This window comes from Bufo gargarizans, unplaced genomic scaffold, assembly GCF_014858855.1.
Source record: "Bufo gargarizans isolate SCDJY-AF-19 unplaced genomic scaffold, ASM1485885v1 fragScaff_scaffold_685_pilon:::fragment_2:::debris, whole genome shotgun sequence".
NCBI classification, from domain to species: domain Eukaryota; kingdom Metazoa; phylum Chordata; class Amphibia; order Anura; family Bufonidae; genus Bufo; species Bufo gargarizans.
Window position 1 is genome coordinate 64840 of NW_025334163.1, and position 24328 is coordinate 89167.

Consider the following 24328-nt stretch of genomic DNA (forward strand, 5'->3'; position numbering starts at 1 on the left):
GTTACACACAGCATTTCTTTCTCTGGAGGACCTGTCCTGTCCTGTCTTACACAGACAACCCACTGATGTGAATGGACAACAGTGTAATGCTTCATTTATCCTGGTGGGGAGCTGTAGGGAAAATAAACACTTACTACCACGTCCATATAGATTACAGCTGATTGCTGGAGTCCCAGCAGGAGGACACTGTTTATTGGACTGTCCAAAGCAGAGAACGCCTTTAACGTCCTTCCAGTTTAAATTAAATTACAAATCAAGACATTTTGGGTGCAAATTGAAAAAGTTTCAGTGGTTTCAACATTTTTCATTTGTCTCTACCCCTAACCATGGGCTAAACTTTTGTAGGCAATCCTATTTCACTGCCTCGAGTGGCTGATAACAGAGAACAGCAGCACACCAGATGTATATAAAGTGATTTAGAGGCAGATCTTCTTTAGTGAGTCTACAGGCAGTGATCCAAAACAAGGACCTATGCAAAGGCCACTGAGCAATCCTTGTAATATATCATTGCCATCTTAAATGTACAACACTAAAGTAAGTATGTGACCACCCCCACCCCTCCTTCCCAGCCATGTCAGTGTCTCCAATAAAGGGGGCTGCAAAGGTAGCAAGGTTGCTGTAGACTAAGAGGCTCACATAATGATACACCCATATTACACATAGCACACAGCAGGTGGCAATTCTGTTACAGATTTTGCATTGGGAGCACCAGGTTATCCCTGGGCCTGAACCCATGGGTGCTAAAAAAAAGGACCTACAATGTTCATGTATTGTAATGTACATAGCAGGTAGTCTCGTGGAGACATTACAGCATAAAGCTGTCCACTGCTCAGAAGGAAGTTATGTTTGCTATATTAGTGACTCCTTCTGTCTTCTACACACACTTATTTTAGGTTCCCCTTATCTAATATATGCAGAACAAGTTAGCTATGCTTTCCTTCCTTCCAAGGTAAAGATTCAGTGCATTCAAAAACCCTAGCAAAAACAAAGTGGCTTGTGGATGCCCTCATTGGATTGGAGCACATCCCCTACCAGCAACACAAGTAAGCTCTTGCCCTCCATCTCCCGAAATACAGTACTCTTAGTAAAGTTACCAGGACTGTCCTATTCTTTTGCTGATTTGACACATAAATTCTTAAAAAGAAGTGTCGCCGGCCCAATTTGCATTCATCACGTAAGAATATTCAGCAGAATTTGCAAAATTCTGAAAACTGTAGTTATGAATAATTCAATTAAGAAGCATCTATGTGCGGATGATTATAGGGATCGTAGGATACAGTGTAGAAAGGAGGACATGTCTTCTAAGTGTTTATGTGTCAGTCCCATTATTCAGCTCGCTCGGGTTCTGAAGCTACGCTTTCCCTGATTATTGGACATACATATTTTATAATATAACAGATCAGACTCCGCTATCATAGATTTAGGCTCTTTGTGAACTAGGTCTGATTTATGTGTATACTGAACATATCCATATAGCCTCATTCACCCGGTATAGGCAGAAAGGCTGCGATTTTGGCATCAACGTACTTTTTTTTGCCATGGAAAGCCGTTAAATGTATATTTCCAACAAAGTGTGAACAGAGCCTGCAGGTCACATCCGCTCAGAACATTTTACATTGGATTTGTTTATGACACCGGACAGAAGTGCAATGTTAGTAAATCGCAGACACGTAACTTGCAGCTTGGATTTTGTTGTACCGCACACAGTAACAGTGTCACAAGGAATGTTATGCTCTCTATGCTCCAGTCTACAGTATCTCCCCCCCCCCTCTCTCACAGACTGCTCCCTATGGCCCCTCTCTCACAGACTGCTCTCTAGGCCTCTTTCTTTACATAGGCTGCTGTCTGTACCCCCAGTTGCTCCTGTGCCCCCTCTCTCTCACAGACCGCTCCCAATGGCCCTCACTTTGCTCCTCATGCCCCTCTTTCATAGAGGGCTCCTCATGCCCCCCCCCCCCCTTTTACAGACTGCTCCTCATGCCCCCCCTCTCTCACAGACTGATCCTCATCCCCCTCTCTCTCACAGACTGATCCTCATCCCCCTCTCTCTCACAGACTGCTCCTCATGCCCCTCTTTCATAGAGGGCTCCTCATGCCCCCCCCCCCTTTTACAGACTGCTCCTCATGCCCCCCTCTCTCTCACAGACTGATCCCTATGGCCCCTCTCTCTCACAGACTGCTTCTCATGCCCCCCTCTCTCACATCCTGCTCCTCATGCCCCCTCTCTCTCATAGACTGCTCCTCATGCCCCCTCTCTCTCACACAGACTGCTCCTCATCCCCCCTCTCTCACAGACTGCTCCTCATGCCCCCCTCTCTCACAGACTGCTCCTCATGCCCCCTCTCTCTCTCACATCCTGCTCCTCATGCCCCCTCTCTCTCTCATAGACTGCTCCTCATGCCCCCTCTCTCTCTCACAGACTGCTCCTCATCCCCCCTCTCTCACAGACTGCTCCTCATGCCCCCCTTTCTCACAGACTGCTCCTCATGCCCCCTCTCTCTCACAAACTGCTTCTCATCCCCCCTCTCTCTCACAGACTGCTCCCTATGGCCCCTCTCTCTCTCACAGACTGATCCTCATGCCCCCTCTCACACAGACTGCTCCTCATGCCCCCTCTCTCACAGACTGCTCCCTATGCCCCCTATCTCTCACTGACTGATCCTCACCCTCCCCCCTTTCTCACAGACTGCTCCTCATCCCCCCTCTCTCTCACAGACTGATCCTCATGCCCTCTCTCTCACACACAGACTGCTCCTCATCCCCCCTCTCTCTCACAGACTGCTCCTCATGCCCCCTCTCTCTCACAGACTGATCCTCATGCCCTCTCTCTCTCTCTCTCTCTCTCTCGCTCTCTCACAGACTGCTCCTCATCCCTCCTGTCTCTCACAGACTGTTCCTCATGCCCCCTCTCTCTCACTGAATGCTCCTGATGCCCCCTCTCTCTCACAGACTGATCCTCATGCCCCCTCTCTCTCACAGACTGATCCTCATGCCCTCTCTCTCTCTCTCTCTCTCTCTCACAGACTGCTCCTCATCCCTCCTGTCTCTCACAGACTGTTCCTCATGCCCCTCTCTCTCACTGAATGCTCCTGATGCCCCCTCTCTCTCACAGACTGATCCTCATGCCCTCTCTTTCTCTCTCTCTCTCTCTCTCTCTCACAGACTGTTCCTCATGCCCCCTCTCTCTCACAGACTGCTCCTGATGCCCCCCTCTCTCACAGACTGCTCCCTATGGCCCCTCTCTCACAGACTGCTTCTCATGCCCCCCTCTCTCACAGACTGCTCCTCATGCCCCCTCTCTCTCACAGACTGCTCCTCATTCCCCCTCTCTCTCACAGACTGATCCTCATCCCCCTCTCTCTCACAGACTGCTCCCTATGGCCCCTCTCTCACAGACTGCTCCTCATGCCCCCTCTCTCTCACAGACTGATCCTCATTCCCCCTCTCTCTCACAGACTGCTCCCTATGGCCCCTCTCTCTCACAGACTGCTCCCTATGGCCCCTCTCTCACAGACTGCTCCTCATCCCCCTCTCTCTCACAGACTGATCCTCATCCCCCCCTCTCTCACAGACTGCTCCCTATGGCCCCTCTCTCACAGACTGCTCCTCATGCCCCCTCTCTCACAGACTGCTCCTCATTCCCCCTCTCTCTCACAGACTGATCCTCATCCCCCTCTCTCTCACAGACTGCTCCCTATGGCCCCTCTCTCACAGACTGCTCCTCATGCCCCCTCTCTCTCACAGACTCCTCCTCACCCCCCCTCTCTCTCACAGACTGCTCCTCATCCACCCCTCCCTCTCTCACAGACTGCTCCTCATCCCCCCTCTCTCTCACAGACTGCTCCTCATCCCCCCTCTCTCTCACAGACTCCTCCTCATCCCCCCTCTCTCTCACAGACTGCTCCTCATGCCCCCTCTCTCTCACAGACTCCTCCTCACCCCCCCCTCTCTCTCACAGACTGCTCCTCATCCACCCCTCCCTCTCTCACAGACTGCTCCTCATCCCCCCTCTCTCTCACAGACTCCTCCTCATCCCCCCTCTCTCTCACAGACTGCTCCTCATGCCCCCTCTCTCTCACAGACTCCTCCTCACCCCCCCTCTCTCTCACAGACTGCTCCTCATCCACCCCTCCCTCTGTCACAGACTGCTCCTCATCCCCCCTCTCTCTCACAGACTGCTCCTCATCCCCCTCTCTCTCTCTCTCTCTCTCTCTCTCTCTCTCACAGACTGATCCTCATGCCCCCTCTCTCTCACAGACTGATCCTCATGCCCTCTCTCTCTCTCTCTCTCTCTCTCTCTCACAGACTGCTCCTCATTCCTCCTGTCTCTCACAGACTGTTCCTCATGCCCCCTCTCTCTCACAGACTGCTCCTGATGCCCCCCCTCTCTCACAGACTGCTCCCTATGGCCCCTCTCTCACAGACTGCTTCTCATGCCCCCCTCTCTCACAGACTGCTCCTCATGCCCCCTCTCTCTCACAGACTGCTCCTCATGCCCCCTCTCTCTCACAGACTGCTCCTCATTCCCCCCCTCTCTCACAGACTGATCCTCATCCCCCTCTCTCTCACAGACTGCTCCCTATGGCCCCTCTCTCACAGACTGCTCCTCATGCCCCCTCTCTCACAGACTGCTCCTCATTCCCCCTCTCTCTCACAGACTGATCCTCATCCCCCGCTCTCTCACAGACTGCTCCCTATGGCCCCTCTCTCACAGACTGCTCCTCATGCCCCCTCTCTCTCACAGACTCCTCCTCATCCCCCCTCTCTCTCACAGACTGCTCCTCATCCACCCCTCCCTCTCTCACAGACTGCTCCTCATCCCCCCTCTCTCTCACAGACTGCTCCTCATCCCCCCCTCTCTCTCTCTCTCTCTCTCACAGACTGATCCTCATGCCCCCTCTCTCTCACAGACTGATCCTCATGCCCTCTCTCTCTCTCTCTCTCTCTCTCACAGACTGCTCCTCATCCCTCCTGTCTCTCACAGACTGTTCCTCATGCCCCCTCTCTCTCACAGACTGCTCCTCGTGCCCCCTCTCTCACAGACTGCTTCTTATCCCCCCTCTCTCTCACAGACTGCTCCTCATGCCCCCCCTCTCTCACAGACTGCTCCTCATCCCCCTCTCTCTCTCTCTCACACAGACTGCTTCTCATGCCCCCTCTCTCTCACAGACTGCTCCTCATCCCCCTCTCTCTCACAGACTGCTCCTCATCCCCCTCTCTCTCACAGACTGCTCCTCACCCCCCCTCTCTCACAGACTGCTCCTCATGCCCCCTCTCTCTCACAGACTGCTCCTCATGCCCCCTCTCTCTCACAGACTGTTCCTCATGCCCCTCTCTCTCACACAGACTGCTCCTCATGCCCTCTCTCTCACAGACTGCTCCCCCTCCTCACAGACTGCTCCTCATACCTCCCCTCTCACAGACTGCTCCCCCTCCTCACAGACTGCTCCTCATACCTCCCCTCTCACAGACTGCTCCTCATACCTCCCCTCTCACAGACTGCTCCCCCTCCTCACAGACTGCTCCCCCTCCTCACAGACTGCTCCTCATACCTCCCCTCTCACAGACTGCTCCTCATACCTCCCCTCTCACAGACCGCTCCCCCTCCTCACAGGCTGCTCCTCATACCTCCCCTCTCACAGACTGCTCCTCATACCTCCCCTCTCACAGACTGCTCCCCCTCCTCACAGGCTGCTCCTCATACCTCCCCTCTCACAGACTGCTCCCCCTCCTCACAGACTGCTCCTCATACCTCCCCTCTCACAGACCGCTCCCCCTCCTCACAGACTGCTCCTCATACCTCCCCTCTCACAGACTGCTCCTCATACCTCCCCTCTCACAGACTGCTCCCCCTCCTCACAGACTGCTCCCCCTCCTCACAGACCGCTCCTCATACCTCCCCTCCTCACAGACTGCTCCCCCTCCTCACAGACCGCTCCCCCTCCTCACAGACTGCTCCCCCTCCTCACAGACTGATCCTCATCCCCCCTCTCTCTCACAGACTGCTCCCCCTCTCACAGACTGCTCCCTATGCCCCCCTGCCTTCCATAGTCCATAGCAGGAGGTTGAACATGGATGTTTCTGCTTCCTCCCTGCACTGATCATAGACATGAATGCATTGAGGAGATAAAGGGGACAGCACTCTACCTGATCATTAAGAGGGGAGATAGTGGTGCTGCTGGGGCCCCATGGGGGACAAGGGCCTTTGATTATTGCCCAGTTTCACCCTCCTAACACCAGCCCCATTGGAGGTGATTTTGAAGCCATCACTTATCACAAGGGCCGATGTCTTACGGGATGATCAGTAATGAGCTATTAGATCTTATAGATGACACTTCTGTGTGTACAATGTAACAAGAAAGGATCCTCAGGGTCTGATACTGGCTGAAAACAGGTCTGTAGATCACAGATATGAAATCACTGGCACACAACACATCAAAGGATTGACTGAGCATTAGCATACATTGCAGGGTTTCATTAAAGTCACCTGTGAATGGAACATATTTTTAAATCAAACCTCAAATTCCAAAAATAAAATGACACTGACTAATATTTCTGCTACTTATCATACAGGCAGATTACACTACAGCTAGCGGAGACTGGCTCCAAAGTCATAGTGGTAGATGATAAAGTTCTGGTTTCCTCCACTAGAGGGAGCTCACTGTATGCATAGTTATACAACTCACAAGTAGTCCAGTAGGAGCTGTATACTAGTACATGTAATGAGCTCCCTCTAGTCGTGACTACATACATTTTATCATTGAGAAGTAAATTTGGAGACTGGGATCAAAGACCAGGAGTATCTTCTAACCCTTTTAGGGGTGTGGCCCTTTTTGACAGTAGGGCTATACATTTTTTTTTTATAAAGCCCTATTACTTCTGTATACAACTCTGCTTACAGAACCAGTCTTTGAGTAAACTAGCTATGTGTATTGAAGTAGTCAAATGAAGCTGCATTTGCTATACAATGCACTGCTTCATCATGTTGCACAGACTTGTTTTAGGTCTATTTTACGTCAGTGATGCTCAAAGGGGTTGTCCCAATGTTTAATATTGATGACCTATCCTCAGGATAGGTCATCAGTATCTGATCGTTGGGGGTCCATCTCCTATATATATATAGTGCTATATATTCGTAATCGTAAATATAATTTTAAAAAAATGCCATCGGTAACCTCCTTTCTTGCTTGTGGGCCAATGAGAAGGCTGAAATATCTTTGTCAGAGCTTAGCAACATCCCTAGCAACCAATAGGAAAGTTGCCTACCCCTTACTTTATAGGAAACTCCCCAGCAGCCATTTTCTGCAGTTTTTTGCAGTTCTGGGGGAGAGAAAGCAGTGACATTGCTGTGCTCTGTGCTTTCATCTGGATCCTATTCCTCATCCAATTACATTAGTTAGTTACCTCATATATATATATAATACAGATAGTTAGTGGGAGATAGTCAGTGTAGGTTATATAGTGATATAGTGTATCTGGTTCCAGTGCAGGGTGTTAGGTAGTGTGATAGGGATTAGTGTCTCTGTTAGACACAGTGCTGTGATGTCACAACAATACTAATCTACTCAGACCTGATAAAATGTGAAGTTGCATGTATTGCACAAAAAATATATGCATCATTAGTGCCGATTTGCGCAATCGCGAAAATAATGACTGGAGATCACGAATTCTAGAATTTGTGAATTTATTGCAAATATTATGTCAAAAATTTGCGAAATATCGCAAAAACGAATATTGCCTATGCCACTCATCACTATATTCCTGTACCTAGCTGGGTGCTAGCCATGTTGTCCCAGCCTGAAAATGTGACCAGAGACCAAAACAGTGCCAGGTCTACTGAGACCCAGCATGAATCTTGCATTGTGAGTTGCTCTTTGAGGTTAACCATAACCATCAATATTTGTGCCTTTACTGGTAACCAACATGCTATGTGCCCAATTGTGACTGTAACTGGCAAGCGGTGTGCCTATTAGAGACTGTAACCATCAAGTTGTAGGCCGTTACCTGTAATCGCCAAGTTGTGTTCCTAATTGTGACTGTAACTGGCAAGCAGTATTCCTGCTAGAGACTGTAACCATCAAGTTCTCTGCCATTACTTGTAAACACCAAGCAGAGTGCCCATTAGCAATGGTAACTGGCAAGCTTTGTGCCTATTAGAGACTGTAACCATCAAGTTGAAGGCCGTTACCTGTAATCGCCAAGTTGTGTTCCTAATTGTGACTGTAACTGGCAAGCAGTGTGCCTATTAGAGACTGTAACCATCAAGTTGTAGGCCGTTACCTGCAATCGCCAAGTTGTGTTCCTAATTGTGACTAACTTTTAAGCAGTATGCCTGCCAGAGACTGTAACCATCAAGTTCTCTGCCATTACTTGTAAACACAAAGCAGAGTGCCCATTAGCAATGGTAACTGGCAAGCTTTGTGCCTATTAGAGACTGTAACCATCAAGTTGTAGGCCGTTACCTGTAATCGCCAAGTTGTGTTCCTAATTGTGACTAACTTTTAAGCAGTATGCCTGCCAGAGACTGTAACCATCAAGTTCTCTGCTATTACTTGTAAACACCAAGCAGAGTGCCCATTAGCAATGGTAACTGGAAAGCTTTGTGCCTATTAGAGACTGTAACCATCAAGTTGTAGGCCGTTACCTGTAATCACCAAGTTGTGTTCCTAATTGTGACTGTAACTGGCAAGCAGTATGCCTGCTAGAGACTGTAACCAACAAGTTCTCTGCCATTACTTGTAAACACCAAGCAGAGTGCCCATTAGCAATGGTAACTGGCAAGCTTTGTGCCCAGTAAAGACTGTAACCGCCAAGCTATGTGCCACTTTGCGACCATTATATTTTTTGCTTCAAGTGGAGTAAAATTCTGTTTCTTTCAACTCCACCTCTATTACTGCATCGTCCATCAGTGGAGTATCGTGCCAGGGTCCATGGCCATACTGACCCTCTTACACACTGAACCGAGCCAAGCTGCATGAGTGTGTGTGTGTGTGTGTGGGGGGTCGGGATGGATAGCTGTTGGCCAAACGATGTATTGTCAGACTCTTCGAAATTTTTTGTAATTTTTTTGAAATGCCAACAGGGGGTTGACACATTGTATCAGTTTTTGGATTCTTTTTCTAAAACCAGACATTTAGGTTGCCATCTGTATTATATCGGTTACTAATGCCATGATTTCTGTCTTCACAGAGCGGCTGGGGCCCCCACTGGACATTAATCTTGAAGCTCTTAACTGTACGGCCCTCAGCGTTCAATGGCGAATGCCCCGGCAGCACGCAAGTACCATCAATGGCTACACAGTAAGTCAAAAACTGATCAGAAATAACTACAGGAATAAAAAAGTAGTGCGTATGGAATGATTGTTGGGTGTATGTCACTATCCCGCCATATCTGTTCAACGTGACCAACAATATACAAATATAAAACCGCGCAGTTCCCTATCAATTGTGTCGGTCACCTACGGGGTGTTCAATTCTTATGGATCTATATTGTGTGTTGTTGTATTTATCACATCCTGTACATTCATAGTCGTCACAGGGATCCAAATCACTATCGTCATCCATTATCCATGTAGATATAAAAAAATTGTGCTGGCCAGGATGGACATTCCCTTTAAGAGAAGTCAAGTAAAGGATCTGATCCAGTTCCGTCTCCATCCATCGGTTGTATAAGTGGAGCACAATGTGGAGTAATAGAGTGGCGGGTTTTTTAGCTTCCACTGACTCGCTGGATACATTTCTTCAAGCTCCTGGGGGCGACATATTTAAAACGGATCTGCATAAACCACAGCCGCGCCGATAAATTTACCTCCAGAGCAAACAATGAGAGACAAGGCTCATAAATTACCAGAAGTAGCAGAAAAAATTAATTGTACACGGCCCCCGAGTATTGAAATTGGCCGCAAGTGGGAGACCAATTACACGTACCGGTGAAAAATGACATCATCAGTTACAGAAATGACATCATCCATTACAGGTGCTACAAGCTAAATGGAGAAGGGAGGAAAATTCGTAACGCCACTGCCAGAAATGAGGAGGATTTGACCTGAAAGAATCATTAGCCGGAGCCGAGCCGTGCGGATCAAAGCTGAGAGACAGGCCACGGAGACCGCTGCCATTTATCGCAACAGAAAATGAGTTTATCCTCTGGAGATAACAGTGGAGAGGAGAGCGGGGTCCCGGAAGACCGCCCCGCCGCCCTCTGATGACAATTCTCACCTAATTAGTAACAATGGCGGAGACAGACTAATCAATAAGAGGATGTAGCCGGAATGAGCTAACAGAAAGATGAAAGGCGAGAGATCCCTGCATCTGGAAGAGACGCCGGACACCCTGACCTCTAATCATCAGACACAGTGGCGTGCAGAACATCAATGACCATCCATGGTGACAGCCCAGGACCATAGGAGCCATCGGGATGTATCAAAGTCACAGGGAAGGGTGCTGGGTAGTAAAAAAATCATTCTTCATATCTTCCAAAAACAGTGTCCTGCATGTTCACAGGTTGTATCTGGTATTGCAAATGATCCCCATTCACTTCAGTGGAGCTGCAATACCGCACACAACCTGTGAACAGCTGTGGCGCTGTTTAGAAAATAAAACTAGAATGTTTTTTTTTCTAATTCTGGAAAAACAATTTAGCTCTGGATCCTCTCTGATAGTCAGGGTATGTTCTGTTACGTACTTGTTATGGCGCCCCCTGCTGTTACATACTTGTTATGGTGCCCCCTGCTGTTACATACTTGTAATGGCACCCCCTGCCGTTACATACTTGTTATGGTGCCCCCTGCTGTTACATACTTGTTATGGTGCCCCCTGCCGTTACATACTTGTTATGGCGCCCCCTGCTGTTACATACTTGTTATGCAACCGCCTGCTCTTACATATGTGTTATGGTGCCCCCTGCTGTTACATACTTGTTATGTCGCTCTCTGCTGTTACATACTTGTTATGGTGCCCCCTGCTGTTACATACTTGTTATGTCGCCCTCTGCTGTTACATACTTGTTATGGCGCCCTCTGCTGTTACATACTTGTTATGGTGCCCCCTGCTGTTACATACTTGTTATGTCGCCTTCTGCTGTTACATACTTGTTATGTCGCCTTCTGCTGTTACATACTTGTTATGGCACCCCCTGCTGTTACATACTTCTTATGTCGCCCCCTGCTGTTACATACTTGTTATGGCGCCCCCTGCTGTTACATACTTGTTATGTCGCTCTCTGCTGTTACATACTTGTTATGGTGCCCCCTGCTGTTACATACTTGTTATGTCGCCCTCTGCTGTTACATACTTGTTATGGCACCCCCTGCTGTTACATACTTCTTATGTCGCCCCCTGCTGTTACATACTTGTTATGTCACCCCCTGCTGTTACATACTTGTTATGTCACCCCCTGCTGTTACATACTTGTTATGTCACCCCCTGCTGTTACATACTTGTTATGGTGCCCCCTGCTGTTACATACTTGTTATGTCGCCCTCTGCTGTTACATACTTGTTATGGCGCCTCCTGCTGTTACATACTTGTTATGGCGCCCCCTGCTGTTACATACTTGTTATGGCACCCCCTGCTGTTACATACTTGTTATGTCACCCCCTGCTGTTACATACTTGTTATGGCGCCCCCTGCTGTTACATGACTGTTATGGTGCCCCCTGCTGTTACATACTTGTTATGGTGCCCCCTGCTGTTACATACTTGTTATGGTGCCCCCTGCTGTTACATACTTGTTATGTCGCTCTCTGCTGCTACATACTTGTTATGTCGCCCTCTGCTGTTACATGACTGTTATAGCGCTCCCTGCTGTTACATGTGTTCCATCATACAGTATCATCAGGTATTGGTTCTAAATTTATTCTGCACCCCAAACATCCAGTTAATGTCATGTAAGAACTATCTTCAGTGTAGAGAAGAACAAGGAGTCCTGGAAGTGATGAGATGGCCTCCACAGAGCCCTGATATCATCCAGTCTGTCTGGGATTACATGAAGAGACAGAAGGATCTGAGTAAGCCTACATCCACAGAAGATCTTTGGTTACTTCTCCAAGATGTCTGGAACAACCTCCCTGCTGAGTTCCTTCACACTGTGGACAAGTCTACCTAGAAGAACTGATGCTGAAGGCGAAGCACGGTCACACCAAATCCTGACTGGATTTACATTTCTCTGTTATTCCTTCACTTTCCGCCCTGTATACTGCGATGGTTGGCCCGTTGCGGTGATATTTCAGCTCTTGTGATGGTTACTTTTGCTTGGCTCCATATTATAATACACGCTGTTATTAAGGTGAAGCCGTTGACACCTTCACCCTGATATCTCTTATAGGTTTTCTACACTGAAGTGATCAACGGCAAACACGTGAAACAGCAAACTCAGGACGTTCCCCTCAAACTGGAGATGCTGAATATGGTACGTTACATAATTACTGGAATATTTTTAGAATTACGTTTAAGATCTGTTAAAGCTCCGCTCCAAAATCCACATAAAATCCTTCAATATAAAACAAAAGGAATATAACATTGGCCTATAAACATCTAATCTGTGAAACCCCTGTACTCCCACAGTCAACAGAATGAAGTGTCTGCTGTTCCCTCAGCCATGGTTTACCAGCTACAGCGCCAAACATCTTGTTCAGGCAGAGCCTGGAACTGCAGCTCAAATGAATGTGACTGAACTGCAGTACCAGACATTGCCACAAACCAAAGATGTGGCGCTGTATCTGGTAAACTACAGCTGGAGAGTTGCAACCCCTTCATTCAGCTGATCTGCACGGGTGTGGAGTGTTAGATCCAAATATTTAAGACAGGCCATTAAGATTGCACACTTGGAACCCCCTTCTAAGTATCTGTAGAAGCAGATATGTGTACTGGAAATGATAGAGTTAAAATTCCAAATCCTGCAGACAGGTTCAGCTGCGAGTGAATGGTGTTTCCAATCCAGAGCACACAGCATTGTTAGGGGACACTGGTCCTGAGACTTCCTGCTAGGGTAGGGGCAGAGAGAGCTGCTTCATTCAGTCTGAGTTGTTCACGACTGTGTGTTTGAAAAGAAAAAATAAGACCCTTTATATCTGATACAGCCCCTTTAAGATTATGATATGTTTCGTTATGTTTTCTGTTTTTGTAAGATTTTATAGTCATTTAGTTGTGTGCAGCTATTTCTGGCCGAGAACCTGCGGCCTCCTCTTGTAGACCATACAACCGAGAAGTGCTCTTGTTCCGACCCCCGAGAGGAGCACCATTCACCACAGAGGACTGTAGCGTTTCGGTATCGAGCCTTGTCTCCAGATGTCTGTATCTCTATGGGAGACCTCGCTACATGGTTTCTCTTTCATTGACTTAATAGATTTTATAATTGTGATGCTATCCATAAAAATAAAAAAATAACAATAACTGTTTCTATTTCAGGGGCAGCTGGAGGCGGTGGAAATGTTTGTAAGTAGAGTTGTGCTCGGCTGAGGATGTGTCTGATGGTTTGTAGTTGTATGTATATATATATAATGATGTCATAGGTTATTATGTCAGGTTATTACTACTGGCTGCTGTGGAGGGATTTTGTAGCGCGGGCACACAGTATATACCAGACCGTTTCTATTGCTGGCCATACAATAGGTGTTGGTCGAACAATCGTCTTCCGACTCCCCCATAGACATACATATTTGGTTTGGCCAAGCATGTTGTCAGACACCTCTACTGCCGGACATTACCGGCGTTGGCTTATGTCCTGGGAGAACAAAAAGATCGGGCAAAGATATTTACCACACCCAGTGCTCATCTCACCCAATAGCATCTGTCCAGGAAGAATCGGGAGCTCCCATACACATTAGGCTGTACCCTCTGTTCATGGGGGTTCAGCCAACAATACATTAAAGGGCATCTGTCAGCAGTTTTGTACCTATGACACTGGCTGACCTGGAAGCTGAAGTCACCCATGTATGTTCCATGTTCATATGTGCCCGCATTGCTGAGAATAATTATGTTTAAATATATGCAAATGAGCCTCTAAGAGCAATGGGGGCATTGCCATTACACCTAGAGGCTCAGCTCTCTCTGCCACTGCTGCACTATCTCCAGGTAGTGAAAACATAATCATGCCTGGCTCTGCCAATCAAATGCAGAGGGTGTGGCAATTGCAGAGAGAGCAGAGCCTCTAGGTGTAATGGTAACGCCCCTGTTGCTCCTAGAGGCTCATTTGCATATATTAAAACATCATTATTCTCAGCAATGCGGGCACATATGAACATGGGACCAACATAGTAACAGATCAGTCCATATCATAGGTACCAAATGGCCGACAGATGCTTTTTAGGGTCCATTTACATGTCCGGAACAGGAACAGGTGCAGACCCATTGCGGAACAGGTGCAGACCCACTGCGGAACAGGTGCAGACCCACTGCGGAACAGGTGCAGACCCACTGCGGAACAGGTGCAGACCCATTGCGGAACAGGTGCAGACCCATTGCGGAACAGGTGCAGACCCATTGCAGGACAGGTGCAGACCCATTGCAGGACAGGTGCAGACCCATTGCGGAACAGGTGCAGACCCATTGTGGAACAGGTGCAGACCCATTGTGGAACAGGTGCGGACACATTCATTTCAACAAAAAATATAAAGCATGTCCACGTACAAGAATAGACTTTTCAATCATAGGGCCGGCCTCAAAATGTGGAACGCACACAGACGGTATCCGCAATTTTCCGTGTGAATGGAACCTTAATGTGTATAAGAGCCATAAGGGTTTCCAATCTATCTGGTTCTGTCCTCATTGGCACTGGGTGGTAAGAACCTGTGCAGGACCTCTCTCTTGCAGTCATTGGGTTTAGTTTTCATGCAGTCATTGCAACCTCAGAACGCGGCCATGGCAAAACAAGCAGGTGGGGAACTGACCCAAAGGGAAGGCAGCAAACCCTTTGTAGAATATAAGACTATCTATACCAGATGGTGTGCAGAGATGCCGACCTTCTCCCATCATTACAGCACATTGCATACATGGCCGGTGATGATGGAAATGGAATCAAAATAAACTAAAAATGTTCTGATGATTTCTGCAGCATCCTGTGTCAGTCAAGGACTGTCAGTTACTGGCTGGCACAATGTAACTTTATGGGACAGATGATCAGTGTTTTCTGATGGGAACTTCATTTTATTTAGAGGTGTCTTGGTATTTGTCATCTATCTACCTGCCGCATATCAGGATACTGGGGGTCTGCATATTGACTGAGAGGAACTATGCACATATTGATTATATGTGTATAAACAGAAATTCTACACTTGATCCCCTAGTGGTTTTAACTGGTACTGCACTTGTGTTAGGTTCTGTTATTAATAATAATAATAATAATATTATTATTATAGGTTCTGTTCACCCTTGTATCATGATCTGCATCTTTATAGGATCCATGACCAATATTAGTAGAACATACAGTACAGACCAAACGTTTGGACACACCTTCTCATTCAAAGAGTTTTCTTTATTTTCATGACTATGAAAATTGTAGATTCACACTGAAGGCATCAAAACTATGAATTAACACATGTGGAATTATATACATAACAAAAAAGTGTGAAACAACTGAAAATGTCATATTCTAGGTTCTTCAAAGTAGCCACCTTTTGCTTTGATTACTGCTTTGCACACTCTTGGCATTCTCTTGATGAGCTTCAAGAGCTAGTCACCAGAAATGGTCTTCCAATAGTCTTGAAGGAGTTCCCAGAGATGCTTAGCACTTGTTGGCCCTTTTGCCTTCACTCTGCGGTCCAGCTCACCCCAAACCATCTCGATTGGGTTCAGGTCCGGTGACTGTGGAGGCCAGGTCATCTGGCGCAGCACCCCATCACTCTCCTTCATGGTCAAATAGCCCTTACACAGCCTGGAGGTGTGTTTGGGGTCATTGTCCTGTTGAAAAATAAATAATGGTCCAACTAAACGCAAACCGGATGGAATAGCATGCCGCTGCAAGATGCTGTGGTAGCCATGCTGGTTCAGTATGCCTTCAATTTTGAATAAATCCCCAACAGTGTCACCAGCAAAGCACCCCCACACCATCACACCTCCTCCTCCATGCTTCACGGTGGGAACCAGGCATGTAGAGTCCATCCGTTCACCTTTTCTGCGTCGCACAAAGACACGGTGGTTGGAACCAAAGATCTCAAATTTAGACTCATCAGACCAAAGCACAGATTTCAACTGGTCTAATGTCCATTCCTTGTATTCTTTAGCCCAAACAAGTCTCTTCTGCTTGTTGCCTGTCTTTAGCAGTGGTTTCCTAGCAGATATTCTACCATGAAGGCCTGATTCACACAGTCTCCTCTTAACAGTTGTTCTAGAGATGTGTCTGCTGCTAGAACTCTGTGTGGCATTGACCTGGTCTCTAATCTGAGCTGCTGTTAACCTGAGATTTCTGAGGCTGGTGACTCGGATGAACTTATCCTCCGCAGCAGAGGTGACTCTTGGTCTTCCTTTCCTGGGGCGGTCCGCATGTGAGCCAGTTTCTTTGTAGCGCTTGATGGTTTTTGTGACTGCACTTGGGGACACTTTCAAAGTTTTCCCAATTTTTCGGACTGACCGACCTTGATTTCTTAAAGTAATGATGGCCACTCGTTTTTCTTTACTTAGCTTTTTTCTTGCCATAATACAAATTCTAACAGTCTATTCAGTAGGACTATCAGCTGTGTATCCACCTGACTTCTCCACAACGCAACTGATGGTCCCAACCCCATTTATGAGGCAAGAAATCCCACTTATTAAACCTGACAGGGCACACCTGTGAAGTGAAAACCATTTCAGGTGACTACCTCTTGAAGCACATCAAGAGAATGCCAAGAGTGTGCAAAGCAGTAATCAAAGCAAAAGGTGGCTACTTTGAAGAACCTAGAATATGACATATTTTCAGTTGTTTCACACTTTTTTGTTATGTATATAATTCCACATGTGTTAATTCATAGTTTTGATGCCTTCCGTGTGAATCTACAATTTTCATAGTCATGAAAATAAAGAAAACTCTTTGAATGAGAAGCTGTGTCCAAACTTTTGGTCTGTACTGTATATGGTCAGGAAGATAGTATAGAAATTACACTGAAAGAATATATCTAACATGGGCTACAGTTTTGAAGGATTTTCAGTCCCCTGATATCCTATATATATTGGCTTCTCTTGGATGACCACGTCTCTAGAAGACCCTAGTGGCCATTCTCGGTACTGCATTTTTTAAATACATTTTTTTATATATTTTTCTTTTCCATCTTAACCTGTTAACTTTTAGACTTATACTAAATCTGACAGCAGGGCCCCAATAGAACTCGGGGGTTTGCATGAGCCCTTCATTTAAAACTCTAGATTAATCCAAGCTATTGGGGCTGCCACATTTGCCCAGGAGAGATGGACTGGACAGGATACGGTCCCGGTCTGATCTTTTTTATTACCCTAGAAGAGATAAGCAGTGACAGAGCCATTTGGGATCCACTTATGTTCCTTGACTTATTGATGTAATTATGCAATGGAAAATCAGGGCTGATGATGTCATCGGAAAGAACATGACATTTAATGTCTATAGCCAGGTAAAGCTGAAATGGTGCAATAATTGCACTATTAAGACAAGTAGTCTGTATGCTCTATCACAGTGTTTCCCAACCAGTGTGCCTCCAGCTGTTGCAAAACTACAACTCCCAGCATGCCTGCACAACCAAAGTCTGTCCGGGCATGCTGGGAGTTGTAGTTTTGCAACAGCTGGAGGGACACTGGTTGGGAAACACTGCTCTATCAGTTCTTTCCAGATCCCTCTACAGGCATGAGCCAAAGCCAAGAGGCACTCTTCCTGGCCGCATCAACACCTCCCCTATTGAATGATGGGGCTTTTTTCTAGTTTTTGCAATGGGACCCAGGACAGGAGCTTCCATTTGCATGTGTGCCTGCACAAATGAATGTCTGCTTGCATCTTGACCCTGCCATCCCAGCTGGCCTCGCGTAGTGGTCAGCAGAACACCAGGGCATCTCTGTTCTGAACACTGGTTGCCCAACTTGGACAAAACTTTTTTTTAAACATTCCCACCATAAATATTTTTTTTTGCAGGTGCAAATACCAATTCTAAATTTGCTGTTGTATATTCAGTAGATGTGACTTATTCCTGTAAATGTCTTTCTCGTGTCACAGGTTAAAACATGCACCAGGTCTGCAATTGTGTCAAAACTCACTATTCCCAAAAGTGTCTGTGACTTAAAAGGGAGGTCACACTGGGTTCTGACCTTGAATTCACATATGATAGGCTTTCAGTGGACGAACATGAAGCTCCTAGGCCCAATGTAGAATGCGTAACAGGGCTGGATGCAACTGCTATGTCCGCTCCCCTTATAGCTATGTCCCCTGGTCACCTCCTTTAACGGCCGGCCGGACGCAATCATTTTGCTAAAAATTCTCTATTAAACAGCTCCAGTCACTGATATACATGAACTTCCCCAGTCATTCATTGCTATAGAAAAAAGTATGTAAAACAGCTGGCGTGTGAGTGTGTGTGTGGGAGGGGGGGGGGGGGTGTACAGGTGACTGATTCACATTAAAGAGCTTTTCCCTCCTAAAGAAAAGTAGGTATACTCCATAAAAAGCAAGTAAAAGTCCTGGAGTCGTTCACTACTGTGAAGTGGTCAAATGTTCAATTCAGCATTGTGGGGGCTATTTACTGCAAGTGTTACATTAATATTCTTGTCTTTCCCATTAGAAAGTCATCCTCAACAATTTACAGCCAGGAACACTGCATCGGGTTAGTGTGGGAGCCTATAGCTGGGCAGGTAAAGGAAGAGCCAGTATGCCAAGAGATGTGTCAACTCTATCTCCGGGTAAGAACCATGACTGAACTAACCATACATTACTTATATATACAAGAACATAATTGCTATAATACTGCCTCTTATGTGCAAGAATAAAACTGCTACAACATTGCTTCTATATACAAGAATATAACTACTATAATACTGCTCCTATGTACAAGAATATAACTACTATAATACTGCTCCTATGTACAAGAATATAACTACTATAATACTGCTTCTATGTACAAGAATATAACTACTATAATACTGCCCCCTATGTACAAGAATATAACTACTATAATACTGCCTCCTATGTACAAGAACATAACTACTATAATACTGTCTCCTATGTACAAGAATATAACTACTATAATACTGCCTCCTATGTACAAGAATATAACTACCAGAATATAACTACTATAATGCTGCCTCCTATGTACAAGAATATAACTACCAGAATATAACTACTATAATACTGCCCCCTATGTACAAGAATATAACTACTATAATACTGCTCCTATGTAACAAGAACATAACTACTATAATACTGCTCCTATGTACAAGAACATAACTACTATAATACTGTCTCCTATGTACAAGAACATAACTACTATAATACTGCTCCTATATACAAGAATATAACTACCAGAATATAACTACTATAATGCTGCCTCCTATGTACCAGAATATAACTACTATAATACTGCTGCTATGTACAAGAATATAACTACTATAATACTGCTCCTATGTACAAGAATATAACTACCATAATACGGCTCCCTATGTACAAGACTATAACTACTATAATACTGCCTCCTATGTACAAGAATATAAATACTATAATACTGCTCCTATGTACAAGAATATAAATACTATAATACTGCTCCTATGTACAAGAATATAACTACTATAATACTGCTCCTATGTACAAGAATATAACTACTATAATACTGCTCCTATGTACAAGAATATAACTACTATAATACTGCCTCCTATGTACAAGAATATAACTACTATAATACTGCCTCCTATGTACAAGAATATAACTACTATAATACTACCTCCTATGTACAAGGATATAACTACTATAATACTGCCTCCTATGTACAAGAATTGAACTACTATAATACTATTCCTATGTACAAGAATATAACTACTATAATACTGCTCCTGTGTACAAGAATATAACTACTATAATACTGCTCCTATGTACAAGAATATAACTACTATAATACTGCTCCTATGTACAAGAATATAACTACTATAATACTGCTTCCTATGTACAAGAATATAACTACTATAATACTGCTCCTATGTACAAGAATATAACTACTATAATACTGCTCCTATGTACAAGAATATAACTACTATAATACTGCTTCCTATGTACAAGAATATAACTACTATAATACTGCCTCCTATGTACAAGAATATAACTACTATAATACTGCCCCCGATGTACAAAAATATAACTACTATAATGATCTTTTTATTTAAAAACAGGCAACAAAATATTACAATACACTTACTATAAAATCATAGAAAAGAATAAATATAAAGTGACATCACTTTCATAATACACATCACAACGCATTATACAATTGCTGACACATGGATGTTCCTCCAGTACACGTTATTGCGGTTATTTTTCAGGTCTTTCTTATATATCATCTTCAGACTTTCCAGGATATTATATAAGATTTTATCACAGGTCAGGAGCTCTCTGTTGATGACCAGGCAGCACCGCGCACACCACAGATGGTACATGGTCACCACATTCACTACATACAGGGAACTTCTGCTGTATTGTCTGAGATCTGGGGGGAAGTCTCCATACAAGAGCTGATTATACGGCTGCCCCACTAGATGTGGTAACTGAAGGGACCGTGACACAGCCTCCCATACCTGGACACTGAACGGACAGTCCAGCAGAAGATGCTCCATGGTCTCCAGTACCTGATGGCATTGCCCTCTAGGGCAGGATCTGTCTGGCACATTTCTACACTTTAGATTGTCCCTGACATACATTTTACCATGAAATGCCAGCCATGACACATCCTTCATGTGAGCGGGGACTCTGGGGTCCTCCAGGATTTTCACAGCCTGTTTTACATCCAGGTTCGGGGCGTTCCTCAGCTGAATATGGGCACTAAACTGAGATATCAGCAGGTTCTTATACATCTCTTTCCTACTGAGCTGCTTTACCTCACCATATAAGATTTTCCATTTAATAATCTTGCTAATTGCTTGTACCGCATACCAGGAAACGTTATTCTTAATGCGCCCCGAGATCCTCTTAATGGGGTCCCCTACCGACCACACAGACACAAACTGCTGGATCTGGTTCTTAAACAGATGACTCCACAGCTTCAGCTCTGAACTCTTACAAAATGAGAAATTCCTCATTAAGTTAAAGAAGAGCTCTGGGCAGGGCATGGACAGGCCGCCCTCCTTCTGGGGGAGATAGACAATGTTCCTCCTGACTATATTCACCCTATTACCCCACAAGAAGTGGAAGAAGATATTGGTCAGTCTGGTAAGTAACTTATCGGGCACTGGGAACACCACACTGACATAGAGGAATAGTGGGAGAAGGAAGCTTTTCAGCAGGCGGATCTTCTCCTGATAAGTCAGCTTCCAGTGCCTCCAGCACTGCACCTTCTGCTCACACACCGCCAGCTTCTCCTCCCAGTTCACCTTCCCATCATCTACAGTTCCAAACTGAATCCCCAAAATCTTTATCTTGTCCTGCACTGTTCTAAAGGGCACTGAGAAGACCCCATGGTCACCCCCCAGCCACAACGCCTCGCTCTTATCCATATTCACAGCAGAATTCGACACTCGAGAGAAAGCTGCTATCTCCTGTTGTAGGGCCGCACAGTCCTCACTAGACGAGACCAGAACAGTCACATCGTCCGCATAAGCACAGAACTTTATGTCCACTATTTTACTCTGTAGGTGACATTCCAACCCCAAGAGATTTCTATTATCCTGCAACTTTCTTAAAAAGGATCCAGACTGAAGACGTACAATAATGGGCTTAGAGGGCAGCCCTGCCTTACACCAGACATGATCCTAAAGGGTTCTGCCAAGTGACCATTAATCAGAGGCTGGCTTACCGCCTCCATATAGAGAACCTGCAGCCATTGTACGAAGCGTGCAGGAAGGCCATACTCCAACAACACCTGGTACAGGTAGTCATGATGGACTCTGTCAAAGGCCTTGCTCTGATCTAACCCCACCACATATGCTCCTCCATTGTGCTGCCTGATGTAGGTCACCGCGTCCCTCACCAGCAGCAATGAGTCCTCTATAGTCCGGCTTTTCACACCACACGTCTGGTTGGAGATGATCAGGTCATCTGCCACCGCACTCAGCCTGTGATACAAGATCTTGGCCAAGACCTTATAATCAGTGTTCAGTAAGGACAATGGACGCCAGTTTTTTAAGTCTTTTAGATTTCCTTTCTTTGCCAGGAGAACCAGAACAGATTTATATTGTGACTGTAGAAGTTTCCTGGCAGAGAGGCAATCATTATAGACCTGCGCCAGGTCTGGGGCTAATATATCTCTAAACTCCTTATAGAATTCACTGGTCAGACCGTCCAGGCCCGGGCTCTTCTTGGTTTTTAAGGAGTCAATGCTCCTCTTCACCTCCTCCTCAGTTATGGGCTCGGCCAAGCCATCTGCTTGTGCATGATCTAGTTTAGGGAGTTTGACGCCTTTCAGGTAAGTTCTGATGCTGTCACCACTTATCTGACGGCCTTTAAACAGATTTTTGTAATAATCTCCAATAATCTTGTGGAGTTTAGTCTGATCTGACTGCTCCACCCCATGCTCATCTAACAGGCTGGTCATAAGCTTCTTATTAACCCTGTTCTTACAGGCAATATAGGGGTCTGGGTTGTGAACCCCCCAATTATCAAACTGCCCCTCTGCTTTGAGAGACTTGAGGCGGTCATACTGCAGCTCTCTCATCTCCTGCTTTATCTGGCTGACGTACTTACCATCTATCTTCTCACCACTATTGATCTTACCATATAACCTGCTCAGCTGCAGCCTCAGCGCAGAATACCTCATATACTCCACATTACTTTGCCTCCTCGCAGCACATATCAGAAACTGCTTGATATCACCCTTCATACACTCCCACCACTCTGCTGTGTCATCACACATACACTGGGTGGTCCTCCGGTCATTATAGAAGCTGGTAAAGGCCTCTCTAAACCCTGGATCTTGCAGCACCGAGCCATTCACCTTCCAGTAGCCCCTACCACAGACCACGGCCCCGGCCAGATCCAGCGTGACACTCACCATACAATGGTCAGAGAACTCTATGGGACTCGTCCTGTAGTCAGAGCTCCTCACTTCACGTTTTATGTACACCCGGTCTATTCTACTGGCGTTACCGGCCTTATGGTAAGTGTAGGCTCTATTGGAGCCACGCAAACCATAGGGATCCACTAAATGAGCCTGCTGGACTATATTGTTAAGGAAGTTCTCATCATATTTCAATTGCTTATGACTACTGGAACGGTCCACATTACAGGAGACACTATTAAAATCCCTGCACATTATAAACACCCTGGATGTAAAACAATATGGCTTCATCTGCTGGAATAATTCCCTCCTCTCCTTTCTAGTCTGAGGAGCATAAACATTAATGGCTCTATAATACACAGTGTCCAGTATGAAGTCCAGCATCAGACAGCGGCCCGGACAGATCTCCAGGACTCTCTCCACCTCAACTTCCATCTTATTGAAGAGAATCGCCACACCATCATTTCTCTCCAGCCCAAAGGACCAGAAAGATGCTCCATGTCTCCAGTCTCTCTTGGCTGCAAACACATGAGCATTGCTCTTCAAATAAGTCTCCTGTAAGAAGAAGATGTCAGATCTCTCCTGAGACAGACGTTGGTAGATCGCCTGCCGCCTGTTCTTGGTCTTCACACTGTTCACATTTATAGAGCTGACTCTCAGCCTCATCCAGGTCACTTAGTTTTTCTTATTCTTTTTTCTCCTTCCACTGCTGTGACCTTTAGAACCCCATCTTTTGGTGGACACTGAAGGGCCAGGTTCATCTTCCAGAGGGTCACCATCAGGGTTATGTGAAGAAACATAGTCCATTTCAATCTTTTCTTCTGACTCTTCTTCCCCTAGCGCACCATACTGCCCGGAGGTTATGGCCAGCACTGGCGGATCCGGGGTTTTCTTTGCTGTAGTGGTGTTCTTTCTTTTTACAGTCTGGAACCCCTCTTCATCCACAGAGGACCTCCTGAGCCCTGCAGCTGGACCATCAGGCTTTGTAGACGTAGATGGCAGTTCTTTAGGTGGTTTGGCAACTGGTTTACTGGTCACTTTACTCTGCAGATGAGAATTCTCTTCAGTGGCTGGTACTTGTAGTGCTACAGATGGTACTTTAGTTTCCACAGCAGGATTTCTGGATATCAAAGCCTTTTCAATAGCTGGTATTTGTGGTTCAGCAGATGTTGTTACTTGTAATGGAGTAGTTTGGCTATCAGTCTCC

At 45.9% G+C, this 24328-nt stretch overlaps 1 protein-coding gene across 1 annotated transcript in view; it reads left to right on the plus strand.

Moving 5' to 3' along the window:
• EGFLAM (EGF like, fibronectin type III and laminin G domains) overlaps window positions 1–24328 on the plus strand; it is a 120967-nt gene that overhangs the window by 20469 nt on the left and 76170 nt on the right. The window contains exons 2-5 of the mRNA XM_044273441.1: window positions 9190–9299; window positions 12324–12407; window positions 13406–13432; window positions 18712–18829. Of these exons, the coding sequence (XP_044129376.1) occupies window positions 9190–9299; window positions 12324–12407; window positions 13406–13432; window positions 18712–18829 (339 nt within the window). The remainder of the gene's footprint in view (window positions 1–9189; window positions 9300–12323; window positions 12408–13405; window positions 13433–18711; window positions 18830–24328) is intronic.